Source organism: Drosophila bipectinata, chromosome 3R (assembly GCF_030179905.1).
Source record: "Drosophila bipectinata strain 14024-0381.07 chromosome 3R, DbipHiC1v2, whole genome shotgun sequence".
Taxonomy (NCBI): domain Eukaryota; kingdom Metazoa; phylum Arthropoda; class Insecta; order Diptera; family Drosophilidae; genus Drosophila; species Drosophila bipectinata.
The window spans coordinates 3359557-3381301 of NC_091739.1; the positions used below are offsets into that span (position 1 = coordinate 3359557).

Here is a 21745-nt window from a genome sequence, read left to right on the forward strand (position 1 = left end):
AGAGAATATTTTAAAGTAATCTAACTTTTAGTAAGAGCCAATTGACAAATAAGCTAGAGGTGAAAGCGAAAAACTAAATCGAGAGGTGGTCTAGAGCTAAGTTTTTTCTACTAACTGCCACACCCGCCATTGGCGGGCTGAGATTTCAAAAAGAATACATTTTGTATTTCATATTTTTAACAAATAGCAAATTTTACATTGTATTTAGCGCGGAGTTAGTTAAATATTTGCTAAGAATAACATCAAATCAGATCGGAAACGGAAACGGAAAAATGATGAAAAGAAAATCTCAATTATTGTATAAAATATCTATAATTTTAGTGTTTATTTGAGGACTCATTTCCCATCGCGAGAAGTTTGAGCTTAATTTGTGTGACAGAATCGGTTGAGGTTATTTTTTAGCCTTAGGATTAGTTATGAAGCGAAATGTATTCAATTTGTACATTATGAATCACTCATTTTAATTTATTCGAAATTACAACCTGTAATTAGATACTACCACTAACCATACAGCATATAGACAACCCATTTCATACAACGAAAATGGACGCGAAAATTTCTTGCGACAGGCCCCAGCAGGCCCCAGAGCGGATTTCTTACGCTCTCTTACGCTCATCGTTCGTTCATCTTACGCTCATTCTCGCAATAAATGTTTTCTGTTTCTCAGTCTCTAAACGGAGCGCGATGAAGAAGGTTGGCCTGCGCTTCGGTTGATCTTTGTATGTATGCGTGTCACACATTCACATACATGGGTGTATGTGTGCGTGCGATTTCGTTTCGAAGCCAGCGCACAAAATTTTGATTTTTCTTACTTTTAAGGCTTGCTACCCTAACAAAATTCGGGTATTCGTTATTTGATGAAATGACGAAAGAAATTATATTATTTTTTATTTTATTTTTTTTTATTATTTCAGCATACATTTTTAATTTATTTAGGAATAAGATTAAGTGTTAGTAGTAAAATGTTTTCTGTATATATATTTTTACGAATCATTAAAAATCAATATACTGAGAAAGTGTCAGAGTATATTTCGGTCGGAGTCACTTAAAGCGCCGATTGCTTTTAAGTTTTTGTTGTTCTGCAAGAGGCTTGTGCATGCCTACTCTAACGATGGAATGATTTTTAGGGGAGGGTGAAGACACGAAAACAGCTGATGGACTTGTTTACCTTTTTTGTTTACAATTTTTCAGGCACTTGTTATTATATTTTGGGTTATTGTGAGATTTAATTAAATTATTGTCGTTAATTTAATAATTTCCTTATATATATTTCCTTATATATAATAACTTTAAAAAGTAATTTAATTCTTCACCCGTCTTCACCCTCCCCTAAAAATCATTCCATCGTTAGAGTAGGCATGCACAAGCCTCTTGCAGAACAACAAAAACTTAAAAGCAAACGGCGCTTTAAGTGACTCCGACCGAAATATACTCTGACACTTTCTCAGTATATTGATTTTTAATGATTCGTAAAAATATATATACAGAAAACATTTTACTACTAACACTTAATCTTATTCCTAAATAAATTAAAAATGTATGCTGAAATAATAAAAAAATATAATATACAAAATAATATAATTTCTTTCGTCATTTCATCAAATAACGAATACCCGAATTTTGTTAGGGTAGCAAGCCTTAAAAGTAAGAAAAATCAAAATTTTGTGCGCTGGCTTCGAAACGAAATCGCACGCACACATACACCCATGTATGTGAATGTGTGACACGCATACATACAAAGATCAACCGAAGCGCAGGCCAACCTTCTTCATCGCGCTCCGTTTAGAGACTGAGAAACAGAAAACATTTAATGCGAGAATGAGCGTAAGATGAACGAACGATGAGCGTAAGAGAGCGTAAGAAATCCGCTCTGGGGCCTGCTGGGGCCTGTAGCAAGAAATTTTCGCGTCCATTTTCGTTGTATGAAATGGGTTGTCTATATGCTGTATGGTTAGTGATACTACATTAGGCGTCCAAAATCATTCTTAAGCAAATGGATCATTGTGTAAAGAAATGAAACAAGTTGTCTGAAAGCAACTGAAAATCGTGATTTAAATCATTGTACACACATTACAACAAATAAATGGAAAAAAGTATTATTAAATGGTAAATGGATTGATTTTTTTGATGTGGGCTTATATTAAAAAATATCAATAAAGGTGGATTTAAATATATTATTTTATCTTATCGGTTAAATCAAATCAAAAATATTGCAACCTTCTTAAATTGTATCCACTTTCAATTATTTAAAATAAGTGATTAATATTAAACGGCTATTTATCTAATTGGGGTGTAATTTTACTCATTTCTGCGTTTCCAGTGTGACCATTTTGCTTGTAGATACGGGCACACTTGTGGCATGCAAATGTTTAAAAATACACTATCGATATATCGATTAAGAAATCGGTCTTTTTGCCACCACTACCGCACATAACCTCCCTTTTCTAAATAATTTTTGTGCTGTGTACACGTGTTCTCCACAATGGCACCCGTCGAGAAAGCTAAGAAAGTGGCCAAATCGGCCAAAAAGGGCAAGAAGCACCCTCTCAACTCCTACCTGAAGGGCGGAATTCTGCGTTACTCCAAGGCCCAGGTAAAAATCTGTGAAAGTCCGTGGGAAATGTGCCAACTTGCGGTGTGACGCCTTCGGTCGAAGGCGACAAAAAGCGTGCTTTGCTTGAGCTCCCCTAATGCACTAAAAGAAAAGTTGTTGCTGTTTGATGCCCTTACTTTTGCTTCAAATCATGAAAAGGAATTCCTATTAAACATATTTTACCTTGATTTTGTCAAGTATGGTTCCTATAAATTACAGTGCTTGTATGACAATGTGAATTTATTTCAAAAGAGATTTGTCAAGTGAGCCATTGTGGTACTTGTGGGCCAAACACGCCTGCAGTGGTGGTCATCGGCCTTTTAGAATAAATATAAATCTTTATATTTGCAAACTCCTAAAACTACCATTAATTATTTCAGATGTACAAGCGCCGCGCTCTGTACCGCTTGAAGGATAAGAAGAGCCCCGTGGTCCAGAAGGTTAAGGTGCCCATCAAGAAGGTGAAGAAGATCGGAGGCCCCAAGAACGGCAAGGAGCGTACTGTTTACCTGAACAAGTCGAAGGCCCAGTACCCGACCAAGACCTTCGTCAAGAAGCGCCCCTCCAAGGCCAACTTCAGCGAGCACAAGCGCAACACCCGCAAGAACCTAAAGCCCGGTACCGTGCTGATCCTGCTGGCTGGTCGTCATCAGGGCAAGCGTGTGGTCCTCCTTAAGGTCCTCGCCTCCGGCCTGCTCCTGGTCACCGGACCTTTCGCCCTCAACTCGTGCCCCCTGCGCCGCGTGTCCCAGCGCTACGTGATCGGCACCTCGTCGAAGGTGGATCTGGGTGCCTTCAAGGTCCCCGAGCATCTGAACGACGCCTACTTCCGCCGCCTTAAGGCCAAGAAGGACAAGAAGACCGGCGAGGCCGATATCTTCGCGGCCAAGAAGGAGCGTTTCGTGCCCAACGAGCAGCGCAAGAAGGACCAGAAGGAGGTCGACTCCGCCCTGCTGAAGGCCATCAAGGCCCACCCCGAGGGCAAGTTCTTCGCCAAGTACTTGAAGAACATGTTCGCCCTGCACTCCTCCCAATACCCCCACCGCATGCGCTTCTGAGCGGTTTTGGGTTCCACTTCAGTTTAAGGATTTTTCTAAAAACAAAAACACTGTACAAGCGCGATTGCTGGTTAGACAAACAAGATTTGTAAAATAAACCTTACAAAATGGAAAACTTTAAAGGATGTGTTGCGGATTTGTATTGAATCGTTATCATTGTAACTCTTGATTGGCTCTTGACGGTCTGATAAGTTTTAATTGGAAATAGCTAGCAGAAATTTGTATCGAAGGCACACTGCCTTTTTCCTCTCAAGCAGTTTTCAGGTTGTAGCGGTTTGGAAAAACCTTAAAAAATATATATTGGATCAAAGTTTATCCATTATTCAGAAAGAATGAATGATTTTTATTGAATTTCCATTCCTATTCTATACTCTATTTTTGTCGATTTCAATATTCAATTCAATATTACCTCATTACCTCGATTTTTTAGCCTCAACAATAATTAAAAAAAATTGATCACAGGACAGAGGACTCCAATCAAAGACCATCCGATTTATTTTCGAAATTTCTTCAACAATTTGTAGGTCAATTATCCATCAATGGAAAAATGTTAAAAAAAAAAAAAAAATATTTTTATGAGAAATTATTTTTAGCTAAAATTTAGATAGGTTTTATTTAAGGACAAGATGTTGGGACACTTTTAAAGCCTGAAAACAGCATATTCACTAACATATACTAGGTTCCATTTCACTAATAACCAAAGTATTCAAGTGCCTTTCGCTGAAGTCACTTTGGTTTTTTCCTTGGGATCAGGGTACTCTGGCTGAAGATCGAGAGCGTTCAGCAGTTTTCTCCGCCCGTGGACGTACCAGAGCATCTCCCGGTAGGTTCGTGGCAGGACCTCGTCCAGTATTCTGTCCGCCTTATATGTTAGGTAGAACACATTCGTCGTCCGGACTGTTCCGCTCACATCCCAAATTTGCGCCACCGTCATCAGCTGGAGGTAGTTCTGGGCCGTGTACACGACATGCGCCGTCATCTGGAGAAAGGTGTTCACTTCGACAGGCTGCATGAAACTGATATCCGAGATGCACTCGAGCAGCGGTCGTCCCCCCTGATATAGGGAAGCCTGGATGAAAGAAATCTCGACCGCCTGTCGCATGAGGTAGCCACCAAAAATGGTATTCTGGGCATTCCTGTTTTCTGGGAACGGCGCAATCATTGTCGACTGCATGGAGTCCTCCATCCAGCGACATCGCGCAGGCAGCTCCCTCTTGTTCAGATCCATGCCATTGGGTGGGGTGGTCCTCCTCAGTATCTCGTACATTATAGCCTGTTCGTGCTCCCGTGGCGGTGAATTGAACACGGACTCCTTCGCCTGATTACGGCGTGATTTTTGCCTCTTATCCGCCTCCTCCCAGATTTTCTTCTCGATATCCCCTTCGGGCTTGAGAGGATTTATGGGCGCCGCACCGGTATTTGTAGCGTTCCGAGCAACCATCAGAAAAATGGCCTTGGTCATGTTAATGTTCTCGTCATAGTCCTTCTGTCGCACATAGATTGTGATCTCCATGGAGCTGGTACCCGCCCACGTGATATTTCCACTCAACTGAATGTCTTGGTTGACTTTCAGCCGTTCCACATTCGAGAACTCCACCTTGTCCACAAGTAATGTGACAAACGTATAAGGCAGGGGGACATCCTTAGGATGGTTGGGCAACTTTACGTGTCGGTGGCACATCCAAACAGCAAACATGTCAAGCTCCTCCAGTATGCGACCCAATCTCACCCTTCCAAGGTGGTTGACGTACCGCTCCCTAATCTGCTCACCCTCGCTGAGTGGTATAATGGCTGTCGAGTGCGAGTCCAACATGGATCTGGGCTCCAAGTCCTCTCTTTTCGGCTGATATGCCAGAAGGTGATCCCGAGGCTTAGGTATGATGTGATAGCCAATGTCCACCCCCGATTGCTCCCGAATGGTACGAGTAACTTAAGGGAATCGGAATTCACGACTTGAGCATCAGAGGATTCAAAGATGATCACCACCAGACTTACCATCATCCATAGTTCCAGAGTAATGATCGGAGGTGAGTACAGGTCCCGAATTGAAGCCCCGCCAGGTGCCCGACTGCTGGCACGCGGACCAGCTCATCACGGTGCACCCCCTGCCCCTGGCTACCATTGCCCCCAGTCCACGTGCCATCAGACGCTGCATCTTTCCGGGCTAATTTTTGCTAGGTGGAGCTAAGCCTGTTACTTTATGTGGAGAGAAAAGTACGAATTTCGTACAAAAAGTGTGTAATACGTAATACGGCAGAGATGGGTCGGACCTGCATCAAGTGTTGGCACTTGGACTGCACTCGCGAGAATGGCACTGGCCATCGAATCGGAACAGGGAGAGAGCCAGTCCATGTAAATCACCTGTGTAAGCGGTTAGAAATCACAAGCTCTCTTCTCTATCTGTTCGCAATCTAATCTCTTCTGAGTGAGGCGGTCGGAAAGATGCGTAGTGCTTAAGGGTGGAAAACTTTTAAGAAAAGCAATAAAAACTAATGACAAAATTTATGAATAATAATCCGTTATGAGTGCATTTATATTTTTACAAAAATGATTTTATTGATTTTCCAAAATAGACCGCTTATTTTTGATCTCTCTGAAGGATAACTCAATAAAAGAATGTTATATATAATGACAGTTTTATTTTTAAGAATATTACTATTTATTAAAAACAGATTACTAGAAGATAACAACTTTCTTTTAAATAACTTTATTGGCAAACAACAAGTACATAAATTCCTCAAGAAACTTCACAATAAAATTTGATTCATAAAAAAAAAATAAGTAAGGACTAATAAGACTAAAAATTTAAAAGTGAGTAATAGAATTGAAGTCTCGTTTGAGTAAAAAATGTAAATACAGAGTTGGTAGTTTTATTAATCTCTCTTCAAAGCTTTGAATAACAGTTAGAATCCTCGGCTTTATTTTAATAAATAAGTATCTTAAACGCGATCTAAACCATTTTAGTGTTACTTTTGTTAGAGTTGAAATTTCCAAACGCGACTCTAACACCCAGAAAACTGGTAATATCATAATCTCATAGCCTCGCATCATTTAAGGGGAGGGTAAAGTATTAAATTTTTTTTTTATTTTTTAAATTGAATGCATGAAGAATATTGTGTCAAAATTTCAAGTCAATTAAAGCAAAATTGACGAAGTTATTAGTTATTGACGAAGTTGCTTGCAAACGTTTTACACTGAATTTTGTTTTGTTTAAAACTTTAAAGCGTTATTCCCACAACTCACGTTTTCAAAGTCGGTGCCCCTCATAACATCAAAACTACTGCACCGATCCTTTTGAAATTTTAAACACTATTTCTGTACATATTTTACGAGGTAACGCTGTCGAGTTTTATTTTTTTTTGTTCATAGTTTTGATTTTGCAATGACAAATTAACCGATTTTTTCCCAAAAAATTGAGTTTTTCACTTCAAAGTCTTCGAAAAAATTAAAAAATTGCAATTTTCAAAAAACCTTTACAGCGTTACCTGGGGCGAACTATTATCTAACGAATGAATTTTCATTTTTTGATTACAAATGATCCAGCACCGAGTTATGAGGGGCACCGCAATTCAACTTTTTTTGGCGACACGTCCGGACAACTGCTACCATTGCCATATTTTTTAATATTTTTTTGTAAAAATTTTATTAAACATTCTTCTAATGTCATACTTTAATATACCGTTGGTTGAATAAATAAATTTTAACTGTGTCGTCAGGAAAAAAATCACAAAAACATGGCTTTTTTCGCATGATTTGACCTTACCCTCCCCTTAAGGCATATCTCTTTATTTTGAAGGTCTGCAGGCCTCGAACTTGCGGCGTCCCTGGATGTACCACATGGTTTCATGGTAGGAACGTGGCAGAACCTCGGTGACATTGTCCTTACAGGAGAAGGTGTAGTAGAAGGTGTTGGTCGTCACCTGGCTTCCCGAATGAGGGTCAAGGACATCAGCCACGGTCATTATTTGGACGAAGTTCTTCTTGGTATACACCACGTAGGCTGTCATCTTGATGAAACTGTCCACACTGACCGGCTTCTCGAAACTGATATCCGAGATATGCTCCAGTTTGGGACGCGATTTGCAGTAGAGGAATGCAGCTGCCCAGCTTATCTCCAGGGCGCTGCGCATTAGGAAGCCACCAAAGACCCGATTGTGGTGATTCCTATGCTCTGGAAACGAAGGAATCGTGCTCATCTGATAGGAGTTCGCCATCCACTGGCAGTTGGGTGGCAGGATGCGCTTGTTGAGCTGCAATGTGTTGGTCGGAGTAGTCCTCTGGTACAGTTCGTACATAAGAGTTTGTTCCGGATCGTTGGGCTCGACTTTGAAAATCGATTGAGCAACCAGAGTTTGGCGCCGTTTCTTCCTGTCTGCTCCACCCGCCAGGATCTCTTTCTCCTCCTCATTGGCTGGATTTATGGGATTCACTGGGGCCGCGCCTGTATTGGTGGCATTCCTGGCGGCCATCAAAAACAAAGCTCGTGTCAGTTTTTCATATTTTCCGCCAACAATCTGCTCCAGCCAGACCACCACCTCGATGGAGCTCGTGCCAACCCACGAGACATGGCCAGATAAGCGGATGTCCTGGGTGCCATCGGCAAGAAGATCCGTAAAGTCAATACGGTCCACTAGAATTGTTACAAAGGTGTAGGGCAGATGCACACCCTCCGGTAAATTGGGCAACTTCAAGTGCTTGTGGCAGCACCAAGCTGAGGATCATTTTCATAGAATAAGATTAGGATGTGGGCGACCAAATATAAAGGCTTACCAGCAAAGAGATCCATGTCCTCAAGGAGCCTTCCCATGCGCACATTGCCCTGATAGCTGACATACTTGTCCTGCAGCGTTCGATCCGTACTTAAGGGTATGATTGCCGAGGTGAACGAATCCTCCATTGCTCGTGGCGGCAGATCCTCCAGCTTGGGTTGGTATTTTAAAAGATGTTCCCTGGATTTGGGTTGAGGGTTATAGCCAGGTTCTAGTCCCAAGCGCTTCATCATTCCCTGTTTGACTGTGAATCTCATAGTTTATTAATTCATTATGGATAGGACTACTCTAACTACTCACCTTCGGCCATTGTTCCAGATTCATTAGGCACCGATCGGTGAATATGAATAGCAGGAGAATAGTGACGCCTAATCGGAAAAAACGCCCCATTCATAGTATGTGTAAATGATGAATGCCAAAGCCACTCACCTAGAGGCCATCCAGGCAATGGGTGCCTGTTGACTGGCCACCTTCATGAGGTTCCTGCCTTGCATGAAGCTCCTGAAGCTCCAACACTTTTCTGCTACCACAAGTGACCGCAACATTATATTTTTTTTAATAAATTTTAAATTATTTTATAGTTTTGCGTCCGCAACTTCTGTATAGCTGAAGTAAAGTCAGCTGGTCGTGGAAACAGCTGATTGGTACAGTGGGCCTTACCACTCAGTTACTGCTACTAATATATATTTTTGTAATATTGGCTTCTAAAGTTTTTTTTACGCAACAAAACTTTATTAAAACCTTAAAATTTAATATATTTTTCTAAGAGTTCTACGGTAATGATTATATCCCACTGTTCCTAAATAGCATTGTGTACCAATGACGTCATCATGTTTTTTGGTTGTATTATTAGTAGGGTACTAACTCGAGATAACAGATAGGTGGTGTTAATCACTAAATATTAATCTCATTTTTGTATTCAACTTCGGAGGCAAAGCCTACACTAAAATAAAAAACTCCCAAAATAAATATTTTGTAATATATACAAATAAATTTAATTTTGAAACTTGTTTCATAAATATATTTTCAACAATGCATTTAGGTATTTTAAGAAAAATGATTTCTTGGATATTTACAAAATATTAAATTTTCTTCTTTAAAGTTTTAGTTCCTTGAGCGCAAAGTTCAGAACTACTGGAAGTATGCCAGCGTCTTCCAGGTTTAGGATCTGCTGGCGTAGGTTCTCGACAGGACGGGATAATATTTTCTAAAAAAGATGTATTTTTTTAATAGAAATTATAAATAAGTGGTATAACTCTTCTTACGTTTCGAATTTCCTGTCTCTGTTCGGCTTTCTGGCAAAAACTAAGCAACGCCGCTGCCATGTGTGGCCGCTGGATAAGGACACAATGTTCGGCGAACTGCACCAGATTGAGAGCATGCACCACAGGACACCCTTGCAGACGGAGCAGAGTCTTGTGGAGCTGCTCCTCCTGTGCAAAAGAGCGCGTCTGAACAGCATTCGTCAAAGGGTGACAAAGCACATAGTCCCAGGCTTGGGCCAATCCATCCAAATGCAGCAAAGGAGGCCGACAACTGAGAACATCCAACAAGGCGTTCAGTTCGTCCACCATGTGAAACATGACCATCCGCTTGAGAATGCCATTCCAGATTTTGGGTAAATGAATGTCGAAGCCCAGACAAATGTTGGCCATCACCTCCAAGGATAAGGGATTCTGGGCATTGCGCTGCCAGATCATTTTAAGGATCTCTATCTTGTCACAATGGTCGTCGGAGAACTTTTCGAGGTTCGACTTGTACCCGAGGGCCTTGAGGTCGTGCACGCATTTAATGCCAATAAATTGCCGCTGGCTGATGGTGTTAGTGAAGGAATTGCTGCCGTCGTTGAGTTTTGAATAGCACTCGTACATCTGCAGCTGGGTGGAGGTGTTCACAGAGCTGTAAATAGATTACATAAAATATTTTAAACATCCGGAAAGCTGTCAGTCTTCTTACCCTCCTTTGAAGATTACGCCCACAAGGAACTTGACCGCCTCGGCCTTCGGCCAACTGTCGAGGATGTAGAAAGCCCTGCTGACATTTTCGCTGGCATCCTGGCTACTTATTGTGTCACCACCGTTGGCTTGCTCAGTCCAATGCTGTTCCTCCATTAGGGTTTCTTCCAGCATGGTACCATCTGCCGTCTCCATTGTCACCGAAAGCCATTTTTGCAGCAGCCTGTACTGGATGGTGTCCAAACACAGGTCGTGCAGCTTGGCGATTTCCTTGACCAGAGCATTAATGTCCACTTTGCTGGACGTCAAAATGAGCTCGTGATGGTACAAGCTGTAAATTAGCTCAATGGGGTTCTCAATCAGGCACATCAGCTTCTCATCCGTGAGACCGTAGATGTTCAGCAGGTGCTGAGTTTTCTGAATGGGGTACCTCCGCTTCACTTTCGCCACCTGCTCCTGGCATTTGGCGTCAGTGATCAACTCGCCCTTCTCTTTGACGAATTTCCAGCACTCGTAGTGAGCCTCCACCTGGTCGGCACCGTCACGAGCATAGTTTGCAACGAAGTACAGAATCAGGAAGGCCTTGTTGGGATTTCGTACTTTCTCGACCAAGCGCAGGATCGATTTGAGGAAGGCGTTGTTGGTGGGGTGTAAGCTCCACGACTCAGACTCGCTCTTCGACTTGTACTCTATGGAGTTCTTAACCGCCGACATGCAGAAGTAGTCGCAGTTCTGCGAACTGTCCTTGGAGCCCTTCAAGGCCGTGTACATCTGGATTAATGGGAACCAGCTTTGGCAATTGTCTACATTCAGCTCGCTATCTGAAAGATTGAAATCACATTCGATTTCTGTCTATAAGAACTTGTTAAAGTCACTTACCTAGAATGTCCTTTAGCGGCTGCTCAATAATAGCCTTAAAGGGCAAACGATAACGCGCGATCTTGGGTAGTACTCCATTTTCCTTCTGCGATTTAAGCCACATGTCCGTCTCCATTTGGCCTGGACGACTGCGACGTCTGTTGATCATTTTGTGACGCAGGAAGTGCAATATGTTTGTCCAGATCTCCATTTCCTTTGGAGCCGCATCAAAGTACATCAGGAGATTAACCACACACATATACAGCTCATAAAAATAGATGTTTATCTGAACAGGGAAGTGGGGAAAACTTCAATATTTGACTGAATTAAATAATTCGATGGCTGTCAACTAACCTCTTCTATAAAAAGCTTTAACTTGGATGTAAGAAGCTCCACGTTTTTAATCTCGTTTATGTAGGGCTGGCACATCTCCCGCATTTCCTGAGCGCTGCTCAGGACCACTAGCTCCTCATCGCCAAAGGTATCTCGCTTGACATCGAAGCGCAGCTCCTGCGAACTGAGGATACTTAGAACCTGGGTAACAAGAATGCGTTGGTAGTCGAGGCCAAAGTCCTTGCTCATGCGCTCCAAGAGCTGTACATCGAGTTTCTTGTTGTGGAACTGCTTAAGCAGGTCCTCTATGTTGTCCATGTCTGCATTGAACTTTCCCCTAATTCTAGGATCTTGCTGGCAGAACTCCAAATAATAGTACAGTTTAAGGCGCCTAAAAAAATATTTCGATATGGCTTTTTCAAGTTACTTTATAAAACCACCAACTCACTTGGAACGCAGCAGTTGAACATTTTCCATGTCCTCGGTGTGTTCACTGTACATGGCCGACAAAGTCAGGAAGTTTATCTTCTGAAGGTCCGTCTTCACTTCTGTGGAAAGCTTCTCCAGCAGCGCTAGTGCCTCTCGGTCGGAGACCAGCATGGTGAAGAGCTCTATAAAATTGGCATCCTTGTTGCTCATTGCGTTCCGGAATATGCGACGCAGTTGCAACGTAATAAAGCCCTCGTTGATGATTCGTTTCTTTCGGCAGTTGTACTTCTGGTACTCCAGCAAGTACTGCGACATCACGTACCACACATCGTGCTCCTTGGCTTTGGTGAGGTACTCCAAGGACACAAAAAAGTCAGCCCGAGCGTTTTCGACATCCGAGATAACATTCTCCGCCAAAGCTCGGCGCATCTGCATCAGCAACGAGTTGCTCGGCTCAGCCTCGATTACCATGAGCAACAGGGTTCGGGCCAGGAACTTTACAATGGGCAACTGGCCGCCTATGTTTTTCTGTTAAATACATTCAATTAGTAATTTAATTTTTGTATTTAATAACTAGTATATTACCTTCAGGTGTACTTGATGGACTGGCTGCACTTCAACCTCGTCGAACATGGAAACCGAATAGCGCTTCTTGGAAGTGGTCGGCTGCACGGGCTTAACATCAATGCTGTCGTTCAGGGCACTGGAGAAGTTTATCGTTGTGTCTCCGAGAGCCACAGTAGTCCCGTCAAGGGCGCGACAGATGTGTTCGTTTACGGCCTGCTCCCTTCCGTCGTAGTGTTGCTTGACGGCATCTACTGAGTAGTGGATCACTGCAACGCGAATGTACATGATGAGCTCCACAAGATCGCGGCGACGACTCGGCTCGTGGAGCAGAGCGGAGGTTAGCAAATCGTAGGCAAGTGGAAAGCTCAAAGGGTCGCTCTCGGATATCAATTGCATGGATGAGGGATTTTCTAGACGAAATAAAATATTTAAAACATTGTGGATCGTTTCAAATATCAGATCAGAAACGAACCGTGAGTACTGCCCCTGGCACAGCCGATTTGCTGAACCAGCAGCTCAAGAGCCAGATTGATGAAGTCACTGACATTGGATGGCGTACAGTCGATGAACTGTACAACATGGTAGGCCAGGGCGCAACTAAGGGGCAGGCATCCAATCCGTTCACAAATACGGTGCAAGCCAAACACAGGAGAAAGATTGAGGGCCGTGCAAAGCTCCCGATTCTGACTGGCAATAAACGAAGATACGTTCAAAGTTGCTTGTGCGCGCTCAATGATACGTTCGATGGCTTCATCCAGAAGCTCGTGTCGCCTCTTCAGAGACACCAACTCACTGCTGCACCTCAGCCTAATGTCGAAGTTATGTCGCAACTGGAAACAATGCTTGATCATCAGGTACCGCCGTTCATAGACAGATTCGGCGTGGGGTAGAAACAGCTTAAAAAGCTCGAGGACATTTTGGTACTCTTGCTTCTTAGAGTCATTAACGAACGAAACGGATGAGCTGCTTTCAAGGATATTCGCAAAGAGTTCAACCACATCCGCACACTCCTTGGAATTCTTAGTCCCACCAGTGAGGGATTTGAAAAACTCGTAGGCGGATTCGATTTGTCCCCGTCTTGCCATCTGATAGCAGCAGTTAAAGTTAGCACTGATCGCGATGTGGGGCGCCGCTTTGGTCAGCGTGCGGATATCCTCCAACATGTCCGGGAGGTCCAACTTGACGATTCGCATCATGAACTTCTCCAGGTTAATATCCGCAGAACTATCTGCTGGCCAGCCGTACTTCACCTTCATGATCTTGATCACTTGAATCTCATACTCGGCATTGATCTTCATCGCCACCGGGTGGGTGGAGTTTCGTAGGCGGATCAGAGGAGCTAATGTGTCTGGCCATGGAACTGGTGCGTTTTGCAGAACGGACAATGCGCACTCCAGGCGACTGTCTTCGTTGTGGAGAAGGTCAATACAGGCCATCGCTCGCTCCAGCCAATTGCTTGAAGACTGGCGGCTAGCCACCAATTGGCCAATGTACTGCTTGATAACTTCCAGCGGCTGGCGGCCCTTTTCTTGAAAGATAGGGTACATAAAGTTCTCAACAAGGTGCCTCAACTTGTCTAGTTGGACGTGCTGCAGGATGCTCAGCGCAGTGGCGTCGAGAGTGTCTTGCATGTAGTTGTCCAGCGTGAAACCCATGTTATAGTTTGTTTTCAGCACAGACAGATCTTGGAGAGCGTTTACCAACTCGCGAAGCTTTCCCACGTTGCGCTCCTGTTGGCGACGCACATCCCTTTGAACGAAAAATTATTATTGGCTTTTAGGTTTCTAATTCAGCACTCACGAGTAAGTGAATCGGATTTCCTCGAAAATCTCCAGGATCTTGGTGGAGAACTCTAAACCAATGTCCGGCCAGTGGGGGCTGTACTGAAGTTTTCGTGTCATCTCAATGCTCCAGTCCGTAATAAACGGCATGATACTGGGATGAGTGTTGCTGACCAGCGGGGTAAACTGCCGGAGCCACTGCACCATGTTGAACGGCTTCGTGTTTCCCGGAATATACCCCAGTAGCATGCGAAGATCATTTTCGCTCACCAGAGGAAGTATGCTACTTGAGTGCCGCTTCCAGATCAGGCAGGCCGTTGGCATGTCTGTGTTGAACAGGGACTTAACCATACGAATCAGATTATTGTCGTAAATGAACTTCTGCCAGTCCGTATTGCACTCGTAGGGATCGATTATGGCGAGGGTTTTGAGACGGTGCAGCTGCTCGTCTATTTGCAGCATATCTTGCTCGTCGTCCTGAATGAAAAAAGTTAATTTCAATATTTTTAATAAAACCAAGAAACTACTTCACAAATATATACCTCAAAACTCAAACGCTTTTGAATTTCGCGAAGATAACGCTCCAAAATTTGACGAGAACTCAAGTTTATCATGCGGTGATTTTTGAAAAAGGATTTATTCTCGATCTTCGTCATCAACTGCAGTAAGTTTTGGAACTTTTTGTCCGCATCGGACGGTTCCATTTGCTGATGTGAATTGCACATCTCTACCAGAATGCGTTTCGCCTTGGCCTCGTAAATGGGCTGCAGGCACAGCTCGAATTGCACGCCGAATTCCTATAAGGTATTCAAAAGAATAAGTTTTTATTTTATGTATTACTGGGTCTCCTTTTACCTCTGCTTCCTCCAGGCGACCTTTAGCTATTAGCTTCTTAAAACGATCAGTTGGGTCGGTTTCAGACACCAACATCATATGAACCATAGATGGTATTTTGTTTTGATTCAGCTCTTGGGCAGCCAAATAGTACAAATTGACCGCACACTTGGGTTGATGAACTAGCCAAGCATGGTTGGGCACATCCACTTCGTTTTTGCATTTCAATGCTAAGATAAAGTTATATTAGAAGCTAGATAGATAAAAACCCCATTATATCTTACATGGATACTCCACAATTTTAATAAAGCGGCTCTCGTCCGTTGGCTTTGTAAGAAGTAGCAATTCTATGTTCTCTTCATTACACTCCATTACCAGAATATCCTCGATGAGAAGGGCCTGGCTTTCGAGGGATTGAGGCACGTGGAATGTGCGTGTGAACGGACAGATTTCCAATAGGTGACCAGAGCTGGTAAGAGCGATTCTGTGGCAAAAGATACATGAGACTCGGTATCCACAAGTAAAATAAACTTATAAGATGAACCTACATGTAGTGCTCCAGGTTGAAGATCTGTTTGAGGCTGCCCAAGTGGGCCGGCAGGATTACACGGGTAACATCGTTGGATGAGGTCTTGAAGTTCAATGTATTTTGGTCGCCATAGATCACAAGCGCATGATTTACTCCATGATCCTCCGGATTGTTTTGAGCACTGATGTGGACTGCCGACATTTGGAAGAGCAGCACAACACAGTCCACATTGGCCAGGGATTTACCCTTCGAGATTCTCTTAATAGTGACATCATCTAGGATTGCCTTTTCGCAGGCAATGGTTTCGTTTTCATTAACCGTAATATTGCACACTGATTCTAGAGTGGCTTCATCAATGTCACTTAGCCTAAAATAATGTTAATTAGAATTAAACATACAATTATGTTCTATTACCAATGAAGTTTAGAAACGAAGAGACTGATGTACATGGTTATACATCTTGGAATATACATCTTTCTTAGTAATTGTCCAATAAAAGGATAATAATAGGTTAATTCAAACCTATATACCTATAGATGCTGCCATTCCTGCAGGAGAAGTAGAATCGATGGTCCAGTTGATGAATGCTTCGGAATGTACCGCCTAAAAGGGTCACATCGTCCAGATTGACACAGACGCTGAACAGCAGCAGGCCCTTGATGTACACACCATGTACTTCGCCGTCACTGAGTCCGCAGACAATAAGATTTCCGCTGGAAGACATGGCAATCGCCTCGATTGTGGCCCCAAAGCTGAGGAAGCTGCACTTGGCAACCAGCTCGTCCTCGAGCAACAAGAGACTTTTGTCGATGGCTATCGCCATTTTTCCGCATTGCACAGAGGCCTTGACCTCGGGATATTTATCCACCTAATAGGCATCCATGATCAATAACTGTTTTTCAATAACTGTAAATAATATACTTGCCTCCTCGTCGCTGCTGATTTGGAAAAGTGACCGCGAAGAAAACACGTTGGAGATGGTCTCATCCTCTACCGCGGAGGCTTCAAAGTTGCTCCACATAGTAACAAACTTGTATTCTTTTGTTTGGCAAAAATTCGCAAGGTTTCAAACAGCCGCCGCCAAAAAAACAAGCGTCATTGCTTTTAAAGATGGGAGCCGAGCGATGCCCTTCAGGTTATCGCCTATCGATCCGCAGAAAATAATAATTGAATGTAACGGAAATATCTTTTACAATTTTTTAAAAACCTTTAGCTGATTTCACTGTTTTAAATTTGAAAGGTCAGCATTTTAATTTACGTTTTCCTGTTCTTTAGATTGCAAAATTTATAAAAAAAATTTAATTTCGATACCGCCGATCCTCTGGCCACACTGCGGCCTGCTGGAATTCCGGCATTTTGCTTCTTCCTTGTACACGGTTACACTGGCGGTCTTGCCATGAAAATTATTTATATTTCGCTTCTCCGCACACGCAAAAATTTGGCAAAATAAACAAAGGTTATTGTGCGGCTGCTAAATAACGGATTAGTGCACCGCCCGCCGGGATTCGTTTGTGTGCTTAGCGGAAAATCGCGCATGGTCGCTCTATTCTCGAACCGCTCATTAAAAGTTGATGCTGCACCAGCACCAGCAGCAGCAGCGGCCATCAACAAAAAGAAAACCGACTTGCAGCCAACTTAAAGCGGGAAACTGAATTCTGCTGTAAAAAACGCTGGTAAACCCAACGGAATGACTGCCAAATACATAAATAAATAAATGCAACAACCGAGAAGTGCATTGCAATTAAGGGAAAACGCAGCGATTTGCTACCGCGGTGGTGCGAAAAGGACATAAAATCGCTGGAAAGAAGAAGAGTGCGAGTGTGCCAGAAAGTTTTAGAAGCCAAGAATTTAATGCAATATTTGGCAGAAATAGGTGGTAGTGAGTCCAGAAGTTATAAACAAAAAAGTGAGGGCAATATTTATTTGCTGCAAACAAGCGGCGGCAGGTGCTTGGCGCTTTTAAAACGAGACAACACGACGCTCAGCGCTGAGTGGCCAGCGTAGAGTTGCCAGCCCGAAAAGTAGTGGGGTTGCCATCCATAGTGCGGAAAGTGTTTACTAGATTTCGCAAACGAGGCTTCGCTAAAAACTAACTTTTTGGATCAATATTGAACGAAATACCAGCGGGTTTGTATAATGTTGGCAATTAAGAAGGTCAAGTTTTATATAAACCATGTTTTCACACCAGGAACTTGGTCGTAGGCCCAAAATTACTTCTGGGCGAAGATTGTTTACAGCAAATTCACGGATGAGAAGCTCCTTCAAAACAGAGACTTTGGATAGAACCATGGAAAGGAAATAAAAAGGTAAACGGCTTGGATTAATCTAATAACATAGATGTTTAATCTTATAATTGTTTTTACCAGTTTCTCAAGGTCTTGACGGTGCCGGGTCACGCCGTAACGACAGTGTTTTACAGAAGACCCGTTAGTCTTCTGGTTTAGAACATATATTGGTCAGGAGATGATTGGGTGAGTTAATGGTATTGTTAGAAATCCTTCAGAGACTCATTTCCTCTTGTAGCTCTCCTAGACTTACAACGCTTTGGCCGACGCAAGCCGCGCCAAGTGGATAACCGGAACACATCGAAAAACCACCGAAATTATCTAACCAGATAGAAATCCGCAGAGGTTCCACCAAACCCTGAGCCTATTCTCTCTTTAAAGAGACCTCACCCACCCTCTTTACCAGCGTCGAGATCTCCAACGTGGGATTGGCGACGCCGCTCATAAACGAATTTCTTGCGCCCCGTAGTAAAAGAAAAAGCTGCCACCATTCGGAAGAAAAATACCTCGAATATGACCCATAATCTCGGTATGGCGCCATATCGTTTGCCGGGTCCAGCGGGTGGGTTGTGTCCACCTGACTTTAAACCGCCGCCGCCGTCGGATATCATCTCGGCGCCGAGTAATCCGAAAAAGCGGCGGAAAACTTCTAATGCCAACAATGCGGCAGCAGCCGCGGCTGCGGCGGCGGCAGCAGCAGCTGCTGCTAACTCAATGCAACAGCAACAAGCGCCGCCGACGCCGCAGGATCTGCTGCCCCCTCCGCCGATGGGTGGCTTCGGAGATACCATCATTGCCTCAAACCCGTTTGACGACAGCCCCCAGGTTTCCGCCATGTCCAGCTCGGCGGCCGCGGCGATGGCGGCTATGAACCAGATGGGAGGTGGACCCGGCGGAGGACCTGGAGGCCATTTTGGAGGCGGCGGCGGGCATCCGCACTGGGAAGATCGGATGGGCATGGGTGGAGGACCACCGCCGCCGCCGCACATGCACCCGCACATGCATCCCCATCATCCAGGCGGTCCCATGGGTCATCCCCACGGTCCGCATCCGCACATGGGAGGACCTCCGCCAATGCGAGGAATGAGTCCGATGCATCCGCATCAGATGGGTCCCGGACCGGGTGTGGGACTGCCACCCCATATGAATCACGGAAGACCGGGACCTGGAGGTCCTGGAGGCCCAGTACCAATGGGTAGTCCGATGGGCGGAATGGCCGGTATGGGAGGAATGAGCCCAATGGGTGGAATGGGTGGGCCCAGCATATCACCTCACCACATGGGCATGGGTGGCCTGTCGCCCATGGGCGGTGGACCCAACGGCCCTAATCCACGAGCAATGCAGGGTTCTCCGATGGGAGGTGTGCCTGGCCAGAACTCGCCTATGAACTCGCTGCCCATGGGTTCTCCAATGGGTAACCCAATAGGAAGCCCGCTAGGTCCTCCCTCCGGCCCAGGGCCAGGGCCTGGACCTGGACCCGGACCCAATCCCGGAGCTCAACAACAGCAACAACCTCCGCAGCCACCGATGAACAATGGACAGATGGGTCCGCCACCATTGCATAGTCCGTTGGGCAACGGTCCCACGGGTCACGGGAGTCACATGCCTGGTGGACCAGGTCCAGGACCTGGGCCTGGGCCAGGCGGCGTCGTGGGTCCTGGTGGCATTTCCCCCGCGCATAATACTCCTGGGAACAATATGCTTGGCGGTAATAACCCCGGGGGCAATAACGGAAGCAATAACAATGGCAACATCAACAATCAAATTCCTCACCTCTCGCCGGTAGCTGGACGACTGCAGCCTAACGGGCCCTCTGCCGGCGTGGCATCCTCCTCTGCATCTTCGGTTCCCTCGCCCGCCACTGGACCAACGCCTTCGCTCACGCCCACATCGACGGCCACGTCGATGTCCACGTCAGTGCCTACATCCTCGCCAGCGCCGCCTGCCATGTCACCACACCATTCGCTGAATAGTGCCGGCCCAAGTCCAGGAATGCCCAATGCCGGACCCAGCCCACTACAATCGCCGGCGGGTCCCATGGGTCCGAATGGTCCCAATGGCCCAAATGGTAGTAATAATAATAACGGACCCATGATGAATCCGAACGCAGTTCCTATGCATCAGCAGCAACAGCATATGGGCGGACCACCTGGTCAAGGCCCCGGTCCTGGTCCAGGGCCTGGCATGGGTATGAACCAGATGCTGCCTCCGCATCCCCCGCATCCACAAATGATGAATCACCCACATCCGCATCCCCATCATCACCCTGGTGGACCGCCTCCCCCTCACATGATGGGAGGCCCAGGTGGACCTGGCCCCGGAATGCATGGTGGTCCGGGAGGCATGCCGCCTCACATGGGTGGCGGACCGAATCCCCATATGATGGGTGGACCGCACGGAAATGCAGGTCCGCATATGGGTCACGGTCATATGGGAGGAGTTCCCGGTCCAGGACCCGGCCCCGGAGGCATGAACGGACCTCCGCACCCGCATATGCCACCCCACCACGTCGGACATCCGCATCACCATCACAATCCCATGGGCGGGCCTGGACCAGGGCCAAATATGTTTGGTGGTGGCGGCGTAGGACCCATGGGACCTGGCGGCCCGATGGGAAACATGGGTCCAATGGGTCCGGGTGGACCTATGGGCGGGCCAATGGGCGTGGGGCCCAAGCCGATGACAATGGGAGGCGGAAAGATGTATCCGCCGGGTCAGCCGATGGTCTTTAACCCGCAGAATCCGAACGCGCCACCTATTTATCCCTGTGGCATGTGCCACAAGGAAGTGAACGACAACGACGAGGCAGTTTTCTGTGAATCCGGTTGTAACTTCTTCTTTCACAGGTGAGTTGTGGTTGGTGCATTTCCCCTAAAAATGCTGAAACTAATTTTATTTGTGTTCCTCAGAACCTGCGTCGGCTTGACAGAGGCGGCCTTCCAAATGCTCAACAAGGAGGTGTTTGCCGAATGGTGCTGCGACAAATGCGTGTCTTCCAAGAATGTTCCCTGGGTCAAGTTCAAGTGTTGAAGCTGGCGGCGGGAATGCAAGGAACCGGTAGTCCCTGAGGAACCAATCAATCAACCACCAGCACCAGCTAGCACTCACTCACTGTATAAAATATCCAAGCATTAACTGTATCTTAGTTGTAAGACTCAAGCTGCTCAATAGTCAAGGCCCCGATCCCCTTCCTAAGCTGCTACCATCATCCCTGTACCAGTCAGCGACCCACTAAAGTGCCGGAGCAGTGTTGTGACTTTCAGCTCCGGGCTTTCGGCTACCGGGCCCACTCGCGCCCCACAGCCTCCCCCCGAAATGAACAAGATGGACAAGCAAAGTAAACCTTAACGAAAAGTGTAAACGAAATATGTTAATTGTAAAATAATTTTAGAATGTATGTATGCCAGTATGTGAAGTTATCAAACAGGACAAGCGGAATCAAAGCTAAGAATCAATCTAGTTTGTATTATAAAGCAAAATTCGATGAAATTATGTGAGTGCTGAAGATTTTGTACATCTCTATTCGAATACTCGGCGCGGCGCTTGGCAGGAAGGCTGGGTGCATGCAAAGATAATAAAGGGAAGCGACCACAAAACAGAGCCACACAGACATCCACTCGCAATTACATAAATACAATATATCTAATGACATATTCAACACATTTGGGGACGAGTATAGAAATTGTAACAAAATGAAATTATCATTGTGAAACTGCTGCGAACTGCGAACTGCGTGAGTGTGTTATTTGTTATT

General features: G+C 45.0%; 5 protein-coding genes across 6 annotated transcripts; 2 read left to right on the forward strand and 3 right to left on the reverse strand.

Moving 5' to 3' along the window:
* The first annotated feature begins 2431 nt into the window (after positions 1-2431).
* On the forward strand, positions 2432-3773 carry RpL6 (ribosomal protein L6). The gene is made up of 2 exons (XM_017245489.3): positions 2432-2593; positions 2974-3773. Exons 1-2 carry the CDS (start codon positions 2483-2485, stop codon positions 3649-3651), a joined length of 789 nt encoding a protein of 262 aa, XP_017100978.1. The 5' UTR covers positions 2432-2482; the 3' UTR covers positions 3652-3773.
* A 448-nt stretch (positions 3774-4221) lies between these two features.
* Positions 4222-5954, reverse strand: LOC108128101 (acyl-coenzyme A thioesterase 9, mitochondrial). Its single transcript, XM_017245487.3, has 2 exons — positions 5647-5954; positions 4222-5580 (listed from the first exon to the last, which is right to left on the reverse strand). The coding sequence occupies exons 1-2, from the start codon at positions 5804-5806 to the stop codon at positions 4358-4360; spliced, it is 1383 nt and encodes a 460-aa protein (XP_017100976.2). The 5' UTR covers positions 5807-5954; the 3' UTR covers positions 4222-4357.
* A 388-nt stretch (positions 5955-6342) lies between these two features.
* LOC108128003 (acyl-coenzyme A thioesterase 9, mitochondrial) lies at positions 6343-9276 on the reverse strand. The gene is made up of 4 exons (XM_017245352.3): positions 8850-9276; positions 8721-8788; positions 8422-8664; positions 6343-8362 (listed from the first exon to the last, which is right to left on the reverse strand). The coding sequence occupies exons 1-4, from the start codon at positions 8963-8965 to the stop codon at positions 7437-7439; spliced, it is 1353 nt and encodes a 450-aa protein (XP_017100841.2). The 5' UTR covers positions 8966-9276; the 3' UTR covers positions 6343-7436.
* A 153-nt stretch (positions 9277-9429) lies between these two features.
* Positions 9430-16914, reverse strand: rod (rough deal). The gene is made up of 15 exons (XM_017245669.3): positions 16632-16914; positions 16237-16574; positions 15726-16073; positions 15462-15661; positions 15199-15407; positions 14886-15140; positions 14363-14820; positions 13035-14311; positions 12581-12972; positions 12015-12523; positions 11588-11957; positions 11255-11519; positions 10377-11196; positions 9686-10319; positions 9430-9627 (listed from the first exon to the last, which is right to left on the reverse strand). The coding sequence occupies exons 1-15, from the start codon at positions 16725-16727 to the stop codon at positions 9517-9519; spliced, it is 6282 nt and encodes a 2093-aa protein (XP_017101158.2). The 5' UTR covers positions 16728-16914; the 3' UTR covers positions 9430-9516.
* Positions 16915-17039: 125 nt separating this feature from the next.
* Positions 17040-21483, forward strand: pygo (pygopus family PHD finger). 2 transcript variants are annotated; one of them, XR_001773467.3, is made up of 6 exons: positions 17040-17833; positions 17895-18012; positions 18073-18177; positions 18230-20837; positions 20901-21328; positions 21383-21483. XR_001773467.3 is itself a non-coding variant. In XM_017245450.3 (5 exons), the coding sequence occupies exons 4-5, from the start codon at positions 18505-18507 to the stop codon at positions 21019-21021; spliced, it is 2454 nt and encodes an 817-aa protein (XP_017100939.2). In that variant the 5' UTR covers positions 17040-17833; positions 17895-18012; positions 18073-18177; positions 18230-18504; the 3' UTR covers positions 21022-21483. The 2 variants fall into 2 exon arrangements, 1 of the variants encoding a protein (XP_017100939.2); XM_017245450.3 differs by having other exon boundaries at positions 20901-21483.
* The last annotated feature ends 262 nt before the right edge of the window (positions 21484-21745 follow it).